The 17,584-nt window shown below is 54.6% G+C and overlaps 11 protein-coding genes across 11 annotated transcripts in view; 8 read left to right on the top strand and 3 right to left on the bottom strand.

Annotated features, from left to right (window-relative positions):
• Positions 1-1,024: 1,024 nt before the first annotated feature.
• GUITHDRAFT_99175 (hypothetical protein) lies at positions 1,025-1,369 on the top strand (the record flags this gene model as incomplete). Its single annotated transcript, XM_005842318.1, has 1 exon — positions 1,025-1,369. The coding sequence occupies one exon, from the start codon at positions 1,025-1,027 to the stop codon at positions 1,367-1,369; it is 345 nt and encodes a 114-aa protein (XP_005842375.1).
• Positions 1,370-2,736: 1,367 nt separating this feature from the next.
• GUITHDRAFT_99174 (hypothetical protein) lies at positions 2,737-3,063 on the top strand (the record flags this gene model as incomplete). The annotated part of the gene is made up of 1 exon (XM_005842317.1): positions 2,737-3,063. The coding sequence occupies one exon, from the start codon at positions 2,737-2,739 to the stop codon at positions 3,061-3,063; it is 327 nt and encodes a 108-aa protein (XP_005842374.1).
• A 552-nt stretch (positions 3,064-3,615) lies between these two features.
• On the bottom strand, positions 3,616-4,126 carry GUITHDRAFT_149784 (hypothetical protein). Its single transcript, XM_005842316.1, has one exon. It carries the CDS (start codon positions 4,106-4,108, stop codon positions 3,722-3,724), a length of 387 nt encoding a protein of 128 aa, XP_005842373.1. The 5' UTR covers positions 4,109-4,126; the 3' UTR covers positions 3,616-3,721.
• Positions 4,127-4,470: 344 nt separating this feature from the next.
• On the top strand, positions 4,471-4,887 carry GUITHDRAFT_149783 (hypothetical protein; the record flags this gene model as incomplete). The annotated part of the gene is made up of 1 exon (XM_005842315.1): positions 4,471-4,887. A coding segment is annotated over one exon (328 nt), but the record flags the coding sequence as incomplete, so codon positions are not given.
• GUITHDRAFT_99172 (hypothetical protein) lies at positions 4,870-5,384 on the top strand (the record flags this gene model as incomplete). Its single annotated transcript, XM_005842314.1, has 5 exons — positions 4,870-4,929; positions 4,980-5,072; positions 5,122-5,178; positions 5,229-5,288; positions 5,337-5,384. The coding sequence occupies 5 exons, from the start codon at positions 4,870-4,872 to the stop codon at positions 5,382-5,384; spliced, it is 318 nt and encodes a 105-aa protein (XP_005842371.1).
• A 109-nt stretch (positions 5,385-5,493) lies between these two features.
• Positions 5,494-5,987, bottom strand: GUITHDRAFT_99171 (hypothetical protein; the record flags this gene model as incomplete). Its single annotated transcript, XM_005842313.1, has 2 exons — positions 5,494-5,536; positions 5,602-5,987. The coding sequence occupies 2 exons, from the start codon at positions 5,985-5,987 to the stop codon at positions 5,494-5,496; spliced, it is 429 nt and encodes a 142-aa protein (XP_005842370.1).
• A 2,161-nt stretch (positions 5,988-8,148) lies between these two features.
• GUITHDRAFT_131603 (hypothetical protein) lies at positions 8,149-8,628 on the top strand (the record flags this gene model as incomplete). The annotated part of the gene is made up of 1 exon (XM_005842312.1): positions 8,149-8,628. The coding sequence occupies one exon, from the start codon at positions 8,149-8,151 to the stop codon at positions 8,626-8,628; it is 480 nt and encodes a 159-aa protein (XP_005842369.1).
• Positions 8,629-9,275: 647 nt separating this feature from the next.
• On the top strand, positions 9,276-9,764 carry GUITHDRAFT_131602 (hypothetical protein; the record flags this gene model as incomplete). The annotated part of the gene is made up of 1 exon (XM_005842311.1): positions 9,276-9,764. The coding sequence occupies one exon, from the start codon at positions 9,276-9,278 to the stop codon at positions 9,762-9,764; it is 489 nt and encodes a 162-aa protein (XP_005842368.1).
• Positions 9,765-10,422: 658 nt separating this feature from the next.
• Positions 10,423-11,185, top strand: GUITHDRAFT_99170 (hypothetical protein; the record flags this gene model as incomplete). Its single annotated transcript, XM_005842310.1, has 3 exons — positions 10,423-10,556; positions 10,599-10,740; positions 10,979-11,185. The coding sequence occupies 3 exons, from the start codon at positions 10,423-10,425 to the stop codon at positions 11,183-11,185; spliced, it is 483 nt and encodes a 160-aa protein (XP_005842367.1).
• Positions 11,186-11,343: 158 nt separating this feature from the next.
• On the bottom strand, positions 11,344-12,997 carry GUITHDRAFT_99169 (hypothetical protein; the record flags this gene model as incomplete). The annotated part of the gene is made up of 15 exons (XM_005842309.1): positions 11,344-11,391; positions 11,440-11,508; positions 11,550-11,606; positions 11,656-11,748; positions 11,799-11,893; positions 11,945-11,998; positions 12,047-12,073; positions 12,132-12,234; positions 12,286-12,334; positions 12,400-12,455; positions 12,507-12,556; positions 12,608-12,674; positions 12,727-12,822; positions 12,894-12,947; positions 12,989-12,997. The coding sequence occupies 15 exons, from the start codon at positions 12,995-12,997 to the stop codon at positions 11,344-11,346; spliced, it is 927 nt and encodes a 308-aa protein (XP_005842366.1).
• Positions 12,998-13,952: 955 nt separating this feature from the next.
• Positions 13,953-17,584, top strand: part of GUITHDRAFT_99168 (hypothetical protein) — a gene marked incomplete at both ends in the record, with an annotated part of 4,723 nt that continues 1,091 nt past the window's right edge. The window contains 15 exons of the mRNA XM_005842308.1: positions 13,953-14,531; positions 14,578-14,658; positions 14,716-14,824; positions 14,875-14,901; positions 14,966-15,034; positions 15,105-15,146; positions 15,203-15,261; positions 15,315-15,467; positions 15,525-15,611; positions 15,656-15,744; positions 15,795-15,897; positions 15,947-16,174; positions 16,221-16,325; positions 16,373-16,907; positions 16,951-17,054. Of these exons, the coding sequence (XP_005842365.1) occupies positions 13,953-14,531; positions 14,578-14,658; positions 14,716-14,824; positions 14,875-14,901; positions 14,966-15,034; positions 15,105-15,146; positions 15,203-15,261; positions 15,315-15,467; positions 15,525-15,611; positions 15,656-15,744; positions 15,795-15,897; positions 15,947-16,174; positions 16,221-16,325; positions 16,373-16,907; positions 16,951-17,054 (2,370 nt within the window). The remainder of the gene's footprint in view (positions 14,532-14,577; positions 14,659-14,715; positions 14,825-14,874; positions 14,902-14,965; positions 15,035-15,104; positions 15,147-15,202; positions 15,262-15,314; positions 15,468-15,524; positions 15,612-15,655; positions 15,745-15,794; positions 15,898-15,946; positions 16,175-16,220; positions 16,326-16,372; positions 16,908-16,950; positions 17,055-17,584) is intronic.

Below are 17,584 nucleotides of genomic sequence, written 5' to 3'. Positions count from 1 at the left end.
TCACGATGGAGGGAAGACTAGAGTCCGAGGAGGCCCAGGCGAGGGAGGCAACGATGATGCGATGTGGGAGAGGTGAAGATGCACGTGCGGATGAGGGCCTCGATGTGAGTTCTACTTGCTCATCGGCGGGGAGCGTTTGTAGGAAACGTGACTTCATCGGCACTGATTGTCACGCTACACTACCGTGCACAGCACGGGAATGATCACTTAGGGATAGCACCGTATGAATGCGGAGCGCTCGCCTCCAGAAAGCTGGATGGATTGCCTTGTTCCTGGGACACAGTTGGAGGATGGGCGAATTTATCATATCGGGAGTTCATCAGGAGGCACAGTCGCCATCAGGAAAAACAAACCATGACATGATCCACTTCTTCTGTCTTCACGATTATCAGCCTCTATATTTTGATCTTTATATCTACATCAGTCTTCCATTGTTGCTCTCTTGTCGTCTCGCGATGACGCCCTACTCAACCCCGCACTCTCCCGTACCTCGACACTGCCTCCTGTAAGCTCCGCAGCAGCATGTCCTCTCGTCCTTGGATACGGATTGCTAGGCTCCGGGGTCTCGGTTCCAAGATGAAGCCAGTCGGAAGCGATATCCATCTCGGCTCGATCACGTCGAGCTGTATGCCATCAGCAAGCCCCCGGCCCCTCTCTCTCACTTGGTCTTCGTCGTCTGTGTCCTCCGACGAAGATTCCGTTGAGCAATCGCTCTCGCCATCTCCTACTGATTTGGACGACGAGGTCGGGGATGGGCTTCGGCCGACAGGGAACAGCACATGCTGCCACGACAGCCCGCCTTGACCCACTTGCCTGTTACGCGGTATCCAAGGCCCTGGTATGACGTGACCGAAGGCCGTGGTGTAGCGTGACTTGCTGATAAGGGGTCGGTCGCATGAGATATCTTTACTACATACCTCGGCATGGTCACGGAGAAGCTGGGCCGTCCCCCTCCCCATGCCCCTTTACTTATTTCCTGCCCCCTTGTGCTCGGCCGCACACACACACATCAAGGCACCGCAGGATGGCACTCGAGACTGAGATCGCACTGGAGCTCAAGACGGAAGGCAGCCAGGAGCCCGAGGAGGCCCTGGCGTGGGAGGCCGCGCTCTTCCCGAGGGGCCGCCCGCAGGCGTCCAAGGTCGCGACAGGAAAGGAGGCAGCGGCGTTGGCGGAGAGGGACGAGGAAGGAGAGGCGTGGGGGATCTCGTATCCGACGGGCTTCAAGCTTGAGGCGAGGCAGAGGAGCCGGGCGATCAGAGGGACGGGGAAGGAGGGGATGCTGCTGAGGTCGATCGAGGAGGCGATGAGGAGGCAGTCGCTGAGGGGGAGGAAGGGGGAGAAGAAGAATGGGGAGGGGGAGATGTAAGACTGATGTAGATATAGAGATGTAAATAAAGAGGCTGATCATCATCAAGACAGAAGAAGTGACTCTTGTCATGGTTTGTGCGCTCCGCATTCATACGGTGCTATCCCTAAGTGATCATTCCCGTGCTGTGCACGGTGGTGTAGCGTGACAATCAGTGCCGATGAAGTCACGTTTCCTACAAACGCTCCCCGCCGATGAGCAAGTAGAACTCACATCGAGGCCCTCATCCGCACGTGCATCTTCACCTCTCCCACATCGCATCATCGTTGCCTCCCTCGCCTGGGCCTCCTCGGACTCTAGTCTTCCCTCCATCGTGAGCTCGAAGCATCTTCTTTCTGGCTGGCATGCCACGGTCGTTGGAGCGAGGTGCATTGGCGGGCACGTGTAGCATGAGCTTGAGATAGACTCTAGGGTCTGATGCGATACAAGCTTGGATCTCATACCTATCTCGAAACAAAGACCATCGCGCTATGCTCATGTCGTGACAAACTCAACAAAATCAGTCGGTCTCAGGTTTCGTGCTCTTGTATTGACAAGCAAAATGACATGTGGGGGGGGCACCTCCTTGACGTCAGCTGCAAGCCTTGCTCTCTTGTCGTCTCGCGATGACGCCCTACTCAACCCCGCACTCTCCCGTACCTCGACACTGCCTCCTGTAAGCTCCGCAGCAGCATGTCCTCTCGTCCTTGGATACGGATTGCTAGGCTCCGGGGTCTCGGTTCCAAGATGAAGCAAGTCGGAAGCGATATCCATCTCGGCTCGATCACGTCGAGCTGTATGCCATCAGCAAGCCCCCGGCCCCTCTCTCTCACTTGGTCTTCGTCGTCTGTGTCCTCCGACGAAGATTCCGTTGAGCAATCGCTCTCGCCATCTCCTACTGATTTGGACGACGAGGTCGGGGATGGGCTTCGGCCGACAGGGAACAGCACATGCTGCCACGACAGCCCGCCTTGCAGCTCGTCTGGAGGAACGGGGTCGGACGCAAGAGCAAGGATGTTGGACATGCTCACCCCTGGCCAACGAGTGTCGGGAGGATATCCGGGGCAGCAAGGTTTTTGGATTCGGGAGGGGGGTCGAAAGCCAGCTCGCCTCAGTCAAGCGATAGCTACCCAACACAAGGCAGCAAAGCCGTCCTACACTTCACGACCCACTTGCCTGTTACGCGGTATCCAAGGCCCTGGTATGACGTGACCGAAGGCCGTGGTGTAGCGTGACTTGCTGATAAGGGGTCGGTCGCATGAGATATCTTTACTACATACCTCGGCATGGTCACGGAGAAGCTGGGCCGTCCCCCTCCCCATGCCCCTTTACTTATTTCCTGCCCCCTTGTGCTCGGCCGCACACACACACACATCAAGGCAAGCAGGATGGCACTCGAGACTGAGATCGCACTGGAGCTCAAGACGGAAGGCAGCCAGGAGCCCGAGGAGGCCCTGGCGTGGGAGGCCGCGCTCTTCCCGAGGGGCCGCCCGCAGGCGTCCAAGGTCGCGACAGGAAAGGAGGCAGCGGCGTTGGCGGAGAGGGACGAGGAAGGAGAGGCGTGGGGGATCTCGTATCCGACGGGCTTCAAGCTTGAGGCGAGGCAGAGGAGCCGGGCGATCAGAGGGACGGGGAAGGAGGGGATGCTGCTGAGGTCGATCGAGGAGGCGATGAGGAGGCAGTCGCTGAGGAGCGGCCGGGGGGCTCAAGAGTGAAGGAGGAAGGGGGAGAAGAAGAATGGGGAGGGGGAGATGTAAGACTGATGTAGATATAGAGATGTAAATAAAGAGGCTGATCATCATCAAGACAGAAGAAGTGACTCTTGTCATGGTTTGTGCGCTCCGCATTCATACGGTGCTATCCCTAAGTGATCATTCCCGTGCTGTGCACGGTGGTGTAGCACGACAATCAGTGCCGATGAAGTCACGTTTCCTACAAACGCTCCCCGCCGATGAGCAAGTAGAACTCACATCGAGGCCCTCATCCGCACGTGCATCTTCACCTCTCCCACATCGCATCATCGTTGCCTCCCTCGCCTGGGCCTCCTGGGACTCTAGTCTTCCCTTCATCGTGAGCTCGAAGCATCTTCTTTCTGGCTGGCATGCCACGGTCGTTGGAGCGAGGTGCATTGGCGGGCACGTGTAGCATGAGCTTGAGATAGACTCTAGGGTCTGATGCGATACAAGCTTGGATCTCATACCTATCTCGAAACAAAGACCATCGCGCTATGCTCATGTCGTGACAAACTCAACAAAATCAGTCGATCTCAGGTTTCGTGCTCTTGTATTGACAAGCAAAATGACATGTGGGGGGGCACCTCCTTGATGTCAGCTGCAAGCCTTGCTCTCTTGTCGTCTCGCGATGACGCCCTACTCAACCCCGCACTCTCCCGTACCTCGACACTGCCTCCTGTAAGCTCCGCAGCAGCATGTCCTCTCGTCCTTGGGTACGGATTGCTAGGCTCCGGGGTCTCGGTTCCAAGATGAAGCAAGTCGGAAGCGATATCCATCTCGGCTCGATCACGTCGAGCTGTATGCCATCAGCAAGCCCCCGGCCCCTCTCTCTCACTTGGTCTTCGTCGTCTGTGTCCTCCGACGAAGATTCCGTTGAGCAATCGCTCTCGCCCTCTCCTACTGATTTGGACGACGAGGTCGGGGATGGGCTTCGGCCGACAGGGAACAGCACATGCTGCCACGACAGCCCGCCTTGCAGCTCGTCTGAAGGAACGGGGTCGGACGCAAGAGCAAGGATGTTAGACATGCTCACCCCTGGCCAACGAGTGTCGGGAGGATATCCGGGGCAGCAAGGTTTTTGGATTCGGGAGGGGGGTCGAAAGCCAGCTCGCCTCAGTCAAGCGATAGCTACCCAACACAAGGCAGCAAAGCCGTCCTACACTTCACGACCCACTTGCCTGTTACGCGGTATCCAAGGCCCTGGTATGACGTGACCGAAGGCCGTGGTGTAGCGTGACTTGCTGATAAGGGGTCGGTCGCATGAGATATCTTTACTACATACCTCGGCATGGTCACGGAGAAGCTGGGCCGTCCCCCTCCCCATGCCCCTTTACTTATTTCCTGCCCCCTTGTGCTCGGCCGCACACACACACACATCAAGGCAAGCAGGATGGCACTCGAGACTGAGATCGCACTGGAGCTCAAGACGGAAGGCAGCCAGGAGCCCGAGGAGGCCCTGGCGTGGGAGGCCGCGCTCTTCCCGAGGGGCCGCCCGCAGGCGTCCAAGGTCGCGACAGGAAAGGAGGCAGCGGCGTTGGCGGAGAGGGACGAGGAAGGAGAGGCGTGGGGGATCTCGTATCCGACGGGCTTCAAGCTTGAGGCGAGGCAGAGGAGCCGGGCGATCAGAGGGACGGGGAAGGAGGGGATGCTGTTGAGGTCGATCGAGGAGGCGATGAGGAGGCAGTCGCTGAGGAGCGGCCGGGGGGCTCAAGAGTGAAGGAGGAAGGGGGAGAAGAAGAATGGGGAGGGGGAGATGTAAGACTGATGTAGATATAGAGATGTAAATAAATGGTCACTGGACCCGCTCACTGGGAGCTGCTTCTGAGGGCTCGCGCTGTGGATACCCAGGTGAAGAAAGTAAGGAAGATGTCTGTCGTGAACCGAGCCATGTGCTGCAGTCTTTCGGGATTGTTTGTTCCCCAGCAAGGGACGAGTCTGCAGACTACATCGCCTGGGGACACTCGATGATTGTCGACCTATGGGGAGAAAAGGTCCTCTTCCCCTCCAGACTTTGTTCAGTGGGGTAATCCGAATGGCCAGCTCGGTGAACTGCAGGAGAAAGAAGACATCTTGATGGTAGACTTGGATCTTACGCAGGTTGATTGGGAGGGGACCATGTTGTTGCTGCAAACGTTATGCTTGCCAAGGTGGTTTCTCGCCGCCAAAACATGCCATATTGGTTGCAGAGGCGACAGGATATCTACAAGGTGACAAGTGCAGCTGAAGGAGGAGTGATGATGATGCTTTCGCTTCAGTTGTCTTCTCCGTTTATGCCGGAAAAGAAGCCAAGCCCGGACAAGTGAGCGAGTCAGGATCACATTTGGGGATCTTCGATTTATTGATATCATCCACTGGCTCTTGAGCAAAATCTACATAAGAAAAACGAGCAACTTCCTCCATCAGACTTGATCCTCACCGGATCTCTACAGCATCCACTACAGCCTTAGAAACATCTCTGTCATGATCAACCGTTACGATATCATGCTTTGAGAAACACTTGTCGCCAAGCAGTTGGCTCACTCTCCAGCCTCCGTCTCGAAGAAGGAGCCACCATGCTTGTGCAGAGCCTCCTCCAGGCTGCGCAGCAGCATGCCCTCCGGACCAGCGCAGCGAATGACGAGGCTGACTCGTCTGGTCTCCAGCTTGAAGTTGGAAGGAAGGGAGATAAACTTGTCCTGCTCCACCCTGGCGTGGACTGCCGCTTCTTCCGCGGTCCATGGATGTTGGAGGAGGTCGTCATCGTCCGAGGGGCAAGAAGCCGTGCTGAGACCGTCTGCTGACTTGAGAGACGCAGAGCTGGGGGTGTTGGGCCTTCCTTGAGGGAAGAGAACGTGCTGCCAGCTGAGAGCGTCATGGAGGTCGTCAAGAGGGACGGAGATCGGCGCTAAACCGAGATGATGGGGCATGGCGGCAAGGAGCGAAGGAATAAGAGTGGACGGGTAAGGTGAGACAAGAGGAGGAGAGTCGCGTGGGAGGGGGAGGTCGGTCACCACAATGGACTATGCTCCCGCTTGCTTAGGGCAGGAAACCATCGAAGGGGGTGGACAGAGGGGGGGGAATGGGGGGAAGCCCGAAGGGGTCATATTACAACACACAAGGGGCCATATGATGAAACCAAACGATGTGTTATGGCAGCGTTTGATATCAACTTGGGAACGTTCGTTAGCGGGCAATCACGGACTCCACTTGGGCAGCCTCCTCGCCTGCTTTGTGTGTGCATCGTTCCTCGCCTACCTGCAGAGGAAACAACAAGGCCAGCATCCCTCCCCTTCATTCCCCTGTAGTCGTTTCTTGCTTCTTATCCCTCCATTTTCATCCCCCTGTACTCATCCCTTTGTTCAATTTTTCCTCTCCCTTCCACTTCCCCTTCCCCTTTACTCCCTTTCATTGCCCCATACATACCTCCCTCCGCTCCTTCGCTTCCTTGTCTCGCTTTTCCCGGCCTCTGTTGTTGCCCCGGGTCTTTCTGTGGGCATCTCATCTCGTATTCCGCTACCTCCGGCTGGGTGACATGTCGGTTGGGATTGCCGCACCATCAGTTCAGCCCCCTCAAAGCCAAAGGTCCTCCGCCTTCATCTTCGCTCCAGAAACGTGTGGGATCAAGCTTGCGACTCTTTCTTTGTCTGATAGCCAACAAGTCAACTTGTCACGCCCTTGCATTGCTTCAAAAGATCATCGAGAGCAGCGAGCGCAGAAGAGAATCCGCCGGTCAGAAGGCATTGCGTCACCGCCCTGTATCTCCCTCCCTATGAACTTCAGTTTCGAGATCTCTGCTCACAACCACGCGAAGAAAAGAAAGGGAAACGACGGCCTGCTTCTGCAGAGCCTTTGTGATGTAGCCCGGAAGGAACGGGAGAGGAAAGCCTCGTTGAGTCATCTGAAGTCATTGAGTATGCAATGAATTGTCTAGCATGACCTGGTTGTGTTCGCAACGCGCCCGCTGCAAAGAGTATGCTCATGAAGTATCCAGCGAGTAGAGCATGCCGTGTGATTGAACATGGTATACACATGCGAGCACTCCGCTCGATGGGTTCGACTCCTTAAAAAAGATGTTGAATTCATTTCAAATAGCATTAAAATGCCCAAAACTTCTTCCCAGTTATCCGGCAAAGGTAACACGGGACAAAACTGGAAAAGGTCCCTTGCAGCATGGGCTGGCTGGTGACTCAGGAATCATTCATGGACGTGGCAGTATGGAGCTATTGACCCGTAAGTTGGGCGCTTCACCTGCGCCACTTCTTGCGAGATACTTTTCGATTGCCTGATGGAGGCTTTGGAGAAGCATCCACTGCTTGCTGACGTCATCTGCTCTGAGCCTCGGCTGTCTTGGGAGGGAGATCCATCTTACATGTCTTGGGGGGGAGATCCATCTTATTCCTAGCTCTGGACGCTCATCATCTAGTGCTCCCCCCAGGCCCAGGTCAACCATTCCTGCTGCAGGTGTACTCGACTTTGCTCTTGTGCTCCTAGCCACCGCTCCTCTCTCGCTTCCGTCAGCCTCACTCCCCTCGTCGGCGATCTCGTCCTCGTCCAAGGAGCCAGCGACCAACGACTTGAGCGATGAGCAGCTTGGAGAGGGGGATACGAGCCCTGGGGCGGGGAAGAGAACGTGTTGCCAGGAGAGACTATCAGCAAGGTCTTGATCGGGGAGGGGCTGATTCAGAAGCTCTGCTTCCACCATGTTGGAAGACATTGCGACCAGGTCTTTCGAAAAGTGTCGCTGTCGTATTGATTGGGGAGGATCTGTTGATATGGGAACATCAACAGCATCCTGGTCAGGTTACCACGATACGTATCTGTTTGTTGAGATACATGGAAGATTCTCGATACTTGCAACTGAATCGGTCCCGCTAGCCGAAGCCAGTCATTATATCGCGTAAGAGAATTCCGTCTCCTTTGCGACCAGTTTTCTCCCCCAAGTCACGAGTCACCGCATTTGCAGATCCGAAACGTTGAGAAATAAGGGAATTCGAACAGTCTAGATGTCATCTCAGTTCCCCTGTCCCCCTCGTGCCCCGCTATAACATCGAGCCTTACAGTGTGCTCCTGACCCCTTCCTCCTCCTCCATGTCTGCACTCTCTCGCCCCTCCGCCGGCATTCCACAACAAGACCTCGTCTCCGATCCTGTTCCTGAGCAAGATATCGTCGACAGCCTCTCTTGGCAGCACGTCCTCTTCCCTGATGGACACCTCGCATCCCGGGCCTCCAGCTTCGCATCGCTCAAGTCGTTGGTGGAGAGCAGCTCGGAGGAAGAGGAGGATTATCAAGGTCAAGACGATCTGGCTGATGAAGGGGCGGCGGAGGGTGGAGGATCCCGCGGCCCGAGAGGAGCAGGAGGACAATCGATGTTGGACATCAGCTGTGATGACAGCACGACAGAGATCTCTGCCCGGGGCGAGGAGATCTGGATATCGCTTCCGAGGGAAGTGAGGTTGGAAGGAAGGCGACGAAGCCAGGTGGTGAAGGCTGAAGGGAAGGAGGGGATGCTGCTGGGGAGTCTGAGGGATGCCATGAAGAAAAGAGGCGTTATCTTGAAGAACGAGTGAAAAATGGACTCTATATTTGTTCATCTTTGTTGATTTTGTAAATGACAAAACTAAGATTACTTGAAGTAATGAATGCTTCTGAGGAAACTCAAGCTGTGTGCGGCATTGCATCGCCATTTTTCTGCGTTTGATTGCCAGAAGGTTTGGCTAGCTTTACGTTCCTTCAGATAAATCATTCAAAATCGTTTTGCTACAATATGGAACTCACTAGTAAATCATCATGATCAACCAGATCTTTACTCAAAGTCCATTCGTGCGAGCTCGTCCGACAGGCAGGCAGGAGGACAGACAGGCCCACCTCAAGTGTTATATACGATATTCCAGGGACAGCAAAATCATTCCGACTTCTTAACCCGCTGAGTCACTGCAAAAAAATTCCGTGACCAGTAGTGCCTGTCATGCGACAAAAACGCGCTCAGATCTGAAAAGAAATATTTTGGAAGATTTATTGCGGGAAGAAGAATCCAGAATTTATTTATGGGCCCCATACCTTCAAACGCAGTATTATGCCTGTTCACGGACTCCACCAAATTTCAAAGGATGTGATTTTTCATATAATCATTTCGTTCCGCCCCATTCCCTTCCCCCAATTCCTCGTTATTTCTCCCCTCCTCGTGAGCTTGGCCAGCACCTCCAGTCAACCACCCATGGCACATTCCGGAACCTCCAGCGATATCGCTACCGATCCTGTTCCTGAGCAAGATATCGCCGACAGCCTCTCTTGGCAGCACGTCCTCTTCCCTGATGGACACCTCGCATCCCGGGCCTCCAGCTTCGGGTCGCTCAAGTCGTTGGTGGAGAGCAGCTCGGAGGAAGAGGAAGCCGATCACGAGCACCAGGAGTTCTCTGAGACTAGCAAGTGTGAAGAACAAGGAGCGGCTCGTAATCATGGAGTCAGAGATAGCTGCATGGTTTCGTGCAGTCGGGCAGGTTACATGCATGACTGCCAGGATGGGCTAGTACAGGGGCCTCTGAAAAAGTACATCTCACTTCCAAGGAACTTCAAATTCGAAAAACGTAGACCAAGATATGCGATCAAAGTTGAAGGAGAGCAGGGAATGCTCCTAAGAGCACTAGAACATGCCATGGTAAAACGACAGGGTTTGGATCTCAATGATGTCGGAGTTAACGCGTAAATGGCTGTTTCAAGAGATATATAATCAAACATCAAGAATACCTTAAGGCTTGCTTCTGTAAAATAATTAAAGTAATGATTGACACTTTGCTCCCATCAAGTTGACATTTTCTTGTGCAACGTGATGAGATATTGCTGTTGGTGTACTCGGCTCGCCGACCTTTGCTCTTGTGCTCCTAGCCATCGCTCCTCTCTCGCTTCCGTCAGCCTCACTCCCCTCGTCGGCGATCTCGTCCTCGTCCAAGGAGCTAGCGACCAACGACTTGAGCGATGAGCAGCTTGGAGAGGGGGATACGAGCCCTGGGGCGGGGAAGAGAACGTGTTGCCAGGAGAGACTATCAGCAAGGTCTTGATCGGGGAGGGGCTGATTGATGAAACCCATTGATGAGATGATTGTTTGTTGCATCAAATGGTGATCGTTTGTCTGTGTGCTGTGTCTGAGCTGCCTTGGTCTGGCCTTGGGACATTACGTGGTAATTCAATAGAACTTCGGTAGAACTCCGCAATCATGTCCTCAGCATCCTGAGCAGTGGGGATGAAGGTAGGATCGAATCTGGTGATAAAAATCGTTTTGTCTCTTTGGACGTTGGAAGTACATCCATGAATCGAAAGGTGCTTTGCTAAGATGTAATGGTGTTTACTTGATCTCAGCCCGCACGATGGCACTCGAGACTGAGATCGCACTGGAGCTCAAGATGGAAGGCAGCCAGGAGCCCGAGGAGGCCCTGGCGTGGGAGGCCGCGCTCTTCCCGATGGGCCGCCCGCAGGCGCCCATGAGTTCCGGAAACTCCTGGTGACGCGAAGCTGGAGGCCCGGGATGCGAGGTGTCCATCAGGGAAGAGGACGTGCTGCCAAGAGAGGCTGTCGACGATATCTTGCTCAGGGACAGGATCGGAGACGAGGTCTTGTTGTGGAATGCCGGCGGAGGGGCGAGAGAGTGCAGACATGGAGGAGGAGGAAGGGGTCAGGAGCACACTGTAAGGCTCGATGCTACAATACGCGGACCTCTTGGTAACCTGCCAATCTTCATGCCCTCCCCTTCAACCCACCCCACCCGGTGACCCCCACCCCTATCTCTCTCCCCAGCCCCGCCCCGGTCCACCTTTCTAGCATCCCCCTCACTTCTCATTCCTTCGCTCCTTGCCGCCATGCCCCATCATCTCGCCGCCGATCTCCGTCCCCTTTGACGACCTCCATGACGCTCTCAGCTGGCAGCAAGTTCTCTTCCCTCAAGGAAGGCCCAACACCCCCAGCTCTGCGTCTCTCAAGTCAGCAGACGGTCTCAGCACGGCTTCTTGCCCCTCGGACGATGACGACCTCCTCCAACATCCATGGACCGCGGAAGAAGCGGCAGCCCATGCCAGAGTGGAGCAGGACAAGTTTATCTCCCTTCCTTCCAACTTCAAGCTGGAGACCATATGAGTCAGCCTCGTCATTCGCTGCGCTGGTCCGGAGGGCATGCTGCTGCGCAGCCTGGAGTCTGATGGAGGAAGTTGCTCGTTTTTCTTATGTAGATTTTGCTCAAGAGCCAGTGGATGATATCAATAAATCGAAGATCCCCAACTGTGATCCTGACTCGCTCACTTGTCCGGGCTTGGCTTCTTTTCCGGCATAAACGGAGAAGACAACTGAAGCGAAAGCATCATCATCAATCCTCCTTCAGCTGCACTTGTCACCTTGTAGATATCCTGTCGCCTCTGCAACCAATATGGCATGTTCTGGCGGCGAGAAACCACCTTGGCAAGCTTTACGTTCGCAGCAACAACATGGTCCCCTCCCAATCAACCTGCGTAAGATCCAAGTCTACCATCAAGATGTCTTCTTTCTCCTGCAGTTCACCGAGCTGGCCATTCGGATTACCCCACTGAACAAAGTCTGGAGGGGAAGAAGACCTTTTCCCCCCATGGGTCGACAATCATCGAGTGTCCCCAGGCGATGTAGTCTGCAGACTCGTCCCTTGCTGGGGAACAAACAATCCCGAAAGACTGCAGCACATGGCTCGGTTCACGACAGACATCTTCCTTACTTTCTTCACCTGGGTATCCACAGCGCGAGCCCTCAGAAGCAGCTCCCAGTGAGCGGGTCCAGTGACCATGTTGAATGCTCCTGGGTAAACGAGCATGCTACAACCTGGAGACGAACAAGTGCTCAGACGGCAGAGTGTGTCAGAGAGCACCTGACCGAGATGCCGATATAGCAGAGCAAGCTCAGGAAAGCGAATGTCATAACAAATTCCTGTCTCGTTACATCAAAAGAAATCGATAGGAAAGAAATTACTCCTACCGATTCCCATGCGAACTGGTGGCCCGCCTAATACAGCACAGAACCATGGGAAATCAAAGAATTGTAGGAGCTAGGGGAGACTCACCATGTTCAGAGAGATCTACAATGGTAGGACAATCTCCAGGCGAGAGGGTGTCAGACTCCTTGAAAGTTATCTTGCCAGGAATGTCGATGTCGAAGAGATGCACCTGAGTCATACGAACTCAACAGAGCCACATCATGTCCAAGGGGGAAACTACTTTGCGATGCCTTGCAACCATATCGCCGTCGCGGTTGAAGATGTAGCAACTGTTTTCAATCATTCAGAAAGTGAGATACACGTGCTGTTTGTTGTCGACAAAGACAAAGACAACCTGTTGTATATCTTCTCGCCCTCCTTTTCCGGGAAAGATCCTCCGACGATGAAGACCTATCGACGACGGTCACGTTGCCCTTTGCCGACCTCAACCAAAACACACACCTTATTGTCTCGAGCAGCTGTTGATAGCATAAGAGCAGTTTCTGACTGACCTAGAACATCTCATGTGAGTCGTCTCCCAAAGGCTCCAGCGACTGCGACACCACCTTCAATGACATTCTCTGCATATTCCGGGAAATATTTCGTTCCATACGGAGAGTTGAAACACTCCTGAGATGCAACAGTGACAACTTGTCGACCAGATCGTTCTAAGTGCGCCTACCGGAAGCACGATGATCTCTGCACCTTGCTTTGAAGCAGCAGCGATCTTTGCCGCAGCATTCTCAATGTTGGCCTTCTTGTTTGTACCGCATGCAAGCTGCAGACAACTACAAGAAGAAGCTTGATCACAAGATATGGATGGACAGGCTCCCCAAGATCAATACTCACGCAATCTTCAGTGTAGTTTGGAGCTCCATCGCCATTCCGTACTTGCCAGCAGTCCTGCAACAAAGGAGTCAGGTTCATTTCTTCTCAGGGAGCACGCAGATCATTCGGACACCTCAAAGCGAATTTACGCGTGTGATGCTTTTGTGGGAGCGTGAGGTCCAGGAGGACTTGAAGAAGGGCGAGGGCCAGGCGGGGAGGCTAGAGTTCGCCCCGAGGAGAGGGAGGGAAGGAAGGAGCAAGACGATTGCCTGACCAGAGGTTGTGACCGATGGATCGTAGGAGCGCTGAGAAGCAGTGATGCAGAGGGTCTGATGAAGGCAGGAGGAGGGAGGAAGCAAGATCTTGCGAGGGTCGTGCGCATGCCGCCGCGTTCACAGCCCCCTGGCAGCCATAATAGAGGCCTCTGCCGCAGTAGTTTCAAATTCTCAATCAGCTATTGCATTTTTTCGGCGCCTTGCCGCCCGGGCCGGGCCGGGCCGGGCCGGGCCGGGCCGGGCCGGGCCGGGCCGGGCCGGGGCCTGACTTGCCGGCAGTAATAAATCATGGAAGTAGTGAGATCCAGGCCAACAAGCTAGCCGCCGGGAAGATTTGTTATATGCTGTATGGTAGGGGTAGTATGAAATTGTAGGTAGGGGTATTGAAGTGACCCGTACCTTCAGGTATCTTTCAAGCTAAATCTAACCCCTCCTCTCTACCATATGCTCAGATCGTAATCAAGGGTGGTCAATTGACGGGTAGTCAGTACTGTAGGCGTATGGAGTTTGTCCGAAGAGCCGATGGCGGTGTTGGCCTAAGAGGAGGAAGCGAGGGAGGGAAAGGAGGGAGAGGAGGAAGAAGAGGGACGTAGACGAGGGAGAGGAGGGCGGGAGAAGAGGGAGCAGATTGATTGAGAGGAGGGAGAGGAGAGAGGAGAGGAGGAGGAGGGGCAAGAAAGGCAGTGAGGAAGTGAGAGAGAGCTGCTGTTCGAATGGGTGAAGGTTGGAAGGGGATTGGCGGGATTGGGAGGGAAAGAACGAATGAGGTCCTGCGGTACTCTGACGAGGACGGTTCACAGGAGGCATGCAAGCAGCATTGCAGAAGAAGATCGAACGACGGAAGAAGAAGGTTGAGAAGTCGGGCCAGGAGAATCAAGTCAGCAAGGAGCCCGATCATGCTGAAAGCTCCCTTGAGAAGGTGGTAGACAAACAGATCACCTCTGAGAACGAACCAGTCTCTCAGCCCGAGGTTGTTGACGAAAATGTCGCGCCGCCGTCGGAATCTGCCGGAGATGTACAGCCGGACAATCATGCTGTGAACGCTGCCGACAAGGACAGAGTCGCAGAAAATGCTCAAACTGCAGGCGATCAAAGCTCTTGTGCGAACGAGGTCGATGACACGCGGGAGGATGTTTCCTCTGCACAGGACGTCAGGGAGGAGCCTGAGGCAGAGATCGAGCACGAAAGAGCCCAAGAAGCGCAACCTGAGGTGGAAGCCGGCAAGACGACCATGTATGCCGAGGCGAAAGAGACAGCGGTGGAGACAGCACATGAGCAGAGAGAGGAGGGAAAGCTTCCCTTGAAGAAACGTGATCATAACAAGCCAAAGACCTCGACCAACATCCCAGCAAGCCAATCAAACAAGCTTGATGCGGAACTGGAGGTGTTGGTTCGCCGAGGGAAGAGACGTCGCTGACTCCTTCGCTCAGTCCAAACTTGCTGCACGCCGCAAGAAAGCGGAAACTCCGGAGGCGCGGGAAGCGCAGGGAGGTCTGCGCACTGGCTCTTTGGTATGAGAGTCGTTAACCGTGAACGTTGACTTAGAGACTTCCTCGTCACCGCCGAAGGATGCAGCGACGGAAGGCAAGCAGACGCTGATTGAGTTTCTCAAGAAGAACGGCGAGATCGAGCTAGAAGCTGTAGACAAGGACGAGAGAGAAAGTCCCTCCAAGTCAAGTAAGACAGTCTCTCTATCGTTCACGATCCTGAAAAGGAGTGTTTTCCAGTAAGCAAAGCTGCAAACACGACAAAATGTACGAGCCACATCTTGCGCAACTCTCGCAATCGTGCATGGAAGTCTGATGATGGTTTCGTCAGTTTCGTCAAAGAACCTCGGAGGTGATCAACAGGAGCTTGTTGACTACTCGCACTTGCTCATAGGACATGGTATGAACCCTTGCAGAAAATGCACACAATTGCTGCGAGGCATCACTATAGATGTGAACGCTCACTGCAGATGTGAACGGAATGCTGTCATATCTGCAAGACTCGATGGCAGGTCGGTTGGCTATCGTGTGCCACTGGCCAGACTCAGTGTTAACATCCATTGAACAGGTGAAGCGAATCTCCAAGACACCAATATGACAGTCGACGACATCCTGAGGGATCTTGAGGTGAGCGAGGTCCTGAACAACGATGAATTGGGGTAAGGAATCAATCTCAACAGGACCATGGAGTCCTTGGGCAGAGCGATCTGCTACAAGAGGAGACTGAGGCAGACGTTTCCGAGCTCCATGCTAATGAAAGCAACGGCCCGGAGGTGCCTGTCATGTGGAGCAACACCGCCTCCGAGGTGCAGAGGAGGAACAACGAGTGCATGGTGAGGAACTTGGAGGATGGGGAACTTTCGTTTCTGATGCTATCATGGTCATGGAAGGAGTCGGGAGAGTTCAAACTGGAGGAATACAACTTCCGTGTAAGCCACCCGGTGACGTCGAGCAATCGCACAGTCGACAAGACAGAGGTGAGCAGGTCGAGGGTCACTGTTGGAACTCAACGGTGTCGCAGGAATACGACGGTCCTCCCTGCGGCGTTGGGATCGTTCTGCGCAGCAGCTCTCGGGACCTCCAGGGGACTTTCAGGACTCACAGGAGATGGTTCTGCCTTCTTGCCGCTCCCTCGAACCTGGCTCATGACTGCTGGGTAGGGTCGTCGAAGTTGAATCCGTGGTGCCCGGGAGCGCGGCGGACAAGAGCGACAAGATATTCCCGGGAGATGTGCTGCTCTCAGTGAAGAATGCCGGGGATAAGGTGAAGAGCCTCATTCGTTCCCTCGCCTTCCTCAGCTGGACTTGGCCAGGTTGCCACTGCTGTGTCGAACAGGCTGGAAGGCGCAAAGTCCTTGATAGTCGGGCCGCCCGGCAGCATCGTCGTTCTCAAGATGACGAGGGGCAGGAACATCAAGGATTACATGCAGAGCTCCTTCGACGTGGCGTTGCGACGAGAGCTGCTCATGCCGGTGCCCCAGGAGGAGGAGGGACGTTCGCCAGGCAGCGATGACAAGCAGATCAGCAACTTGAGGCTTCCGGTCTGACCCTCTAGCTGCGGCTTCGCCTGCTGATGCTGCTGTGCAGGACCCGAGGGAGAAGCTCGAGAGCATCAACGGGCTTCTCTTCTCCAACTTGTCCGACCGTGAAGTCCAGAAACTCTTGTGCGGCCCGCAGGACTCATACGTGGAGGTTGGAGGATGCGCCTGCTGCCTTGACGCTGAGACCTCAAGTGGCAGGTGACGGTCAAGAGAGCGGACGGCACATCCAGGAGGGTGAATATCAAGCGCCAGCCGCCAGCATGCTCGGTCAAGTTCATCAAGGACCTTCTCCTGTCCAATGCAGCTTCTCCTCCAAGGCCGAAGCAGCAAGCCCCTCCTGGTCCTCAGCAGCCGACCCTGTTGGGATCTCGCACTCTCGCTCGCTTCAACACTGCGCTGGTGCAGAACCTGACTTCGAGCAGAACGAAGCTGATGGGGTCGGTGGGCGAGAGAGTCTCCGGGCTGTGGAGCAGCTTCTCCGATCAGCATAATAATGAGGACAACAGCAAGGAGCAGGAGCAGCCAGAGAAGCCAGCAGAAGACAAGCATCCTCCTTCTGCGGCTCCTTCGTTGCAACAAGAGAACTTGAACTTGTCGTCGAGGCATGAGAAGGAATCTGACGATGCGAAGCTGCTTGAAGATCGTCAGCAGCAGCAGGGAGGGAGGAAGGAAGATGAAGCGACTGGCAGCACCGGTGACCACCTGGAGGACCTTGACGTTCAGCCACTGAGAGGTGCTTTTGGTCCTCTGATCCCATAAAATAAGTCTGTTTGCAGATTTCCTCAAGAAGCACCATCTCGAATCTCTGCTTCCGCGTCTCGTGAACGAGCTTGGAGTGACTTGCCTCGAGGACGTGTATGAGTTCGTCGATGAGAATCTTGTGCGCTCCGAACCATCTCCTTTTCGATCCCCATCCCTGTCCCCATCCTCCTCCTCCTCCCAATCCTCCTCCTTCTCCCAATCTTTCTCCTCCTCCCAATCCTCCTCCTCCTCCCAATCCTCCTCCTCCTCCCAATCCTCCTCCCCCCCTGCCCCCCCCTCTTCCTCCTCCCCGAGATCCGAATACCAGAAACTTCAGGGCGGGGGTCCATTGATGGTCACCTGAATGGTTGGCCTTCTGGTGATTAAAAACTTGGAAGATACAATGATTGCTTTGTCTTGTTAATCTGACCCATACCTGGGGAAGTATCCGTTATCCGCTGCTTGTATGTTTATCTGCCATGGCCTCTCTCTGCCTTTATCCTTCCACAGTGCTGAGACAGGGAGGGACAGGTGACCACTCCGTTACGAGATCCATATGCTCATTCTGGTTAGAACTGCCTGATACAGAATCGAACACAAGAGGAGCTTGGGTATAATTCTGCGGAATCAAGGGTGCTATCTGGCTGTGAATTGCACGTGCATTACTCC

The sequence above is a fragment of the Guillardia theta genome (assembly GCF_000315625.1).
Source record: "Guillardia theta CCMP2712 unplaced genomic scaffold GUITHscaffold_1, whole genome shotgun sequence".
Taxonomy (NCBI): domain Eukaryota; class Cryptophyceae; order Pyrenomonadales; family Geminigeraceae; genus Guillardia; species Guillardia theta.
Note: the sequence above shows the minus strand (reverse complement) of the source record. Positions and strands in the feature narration are given on the sequence as shown.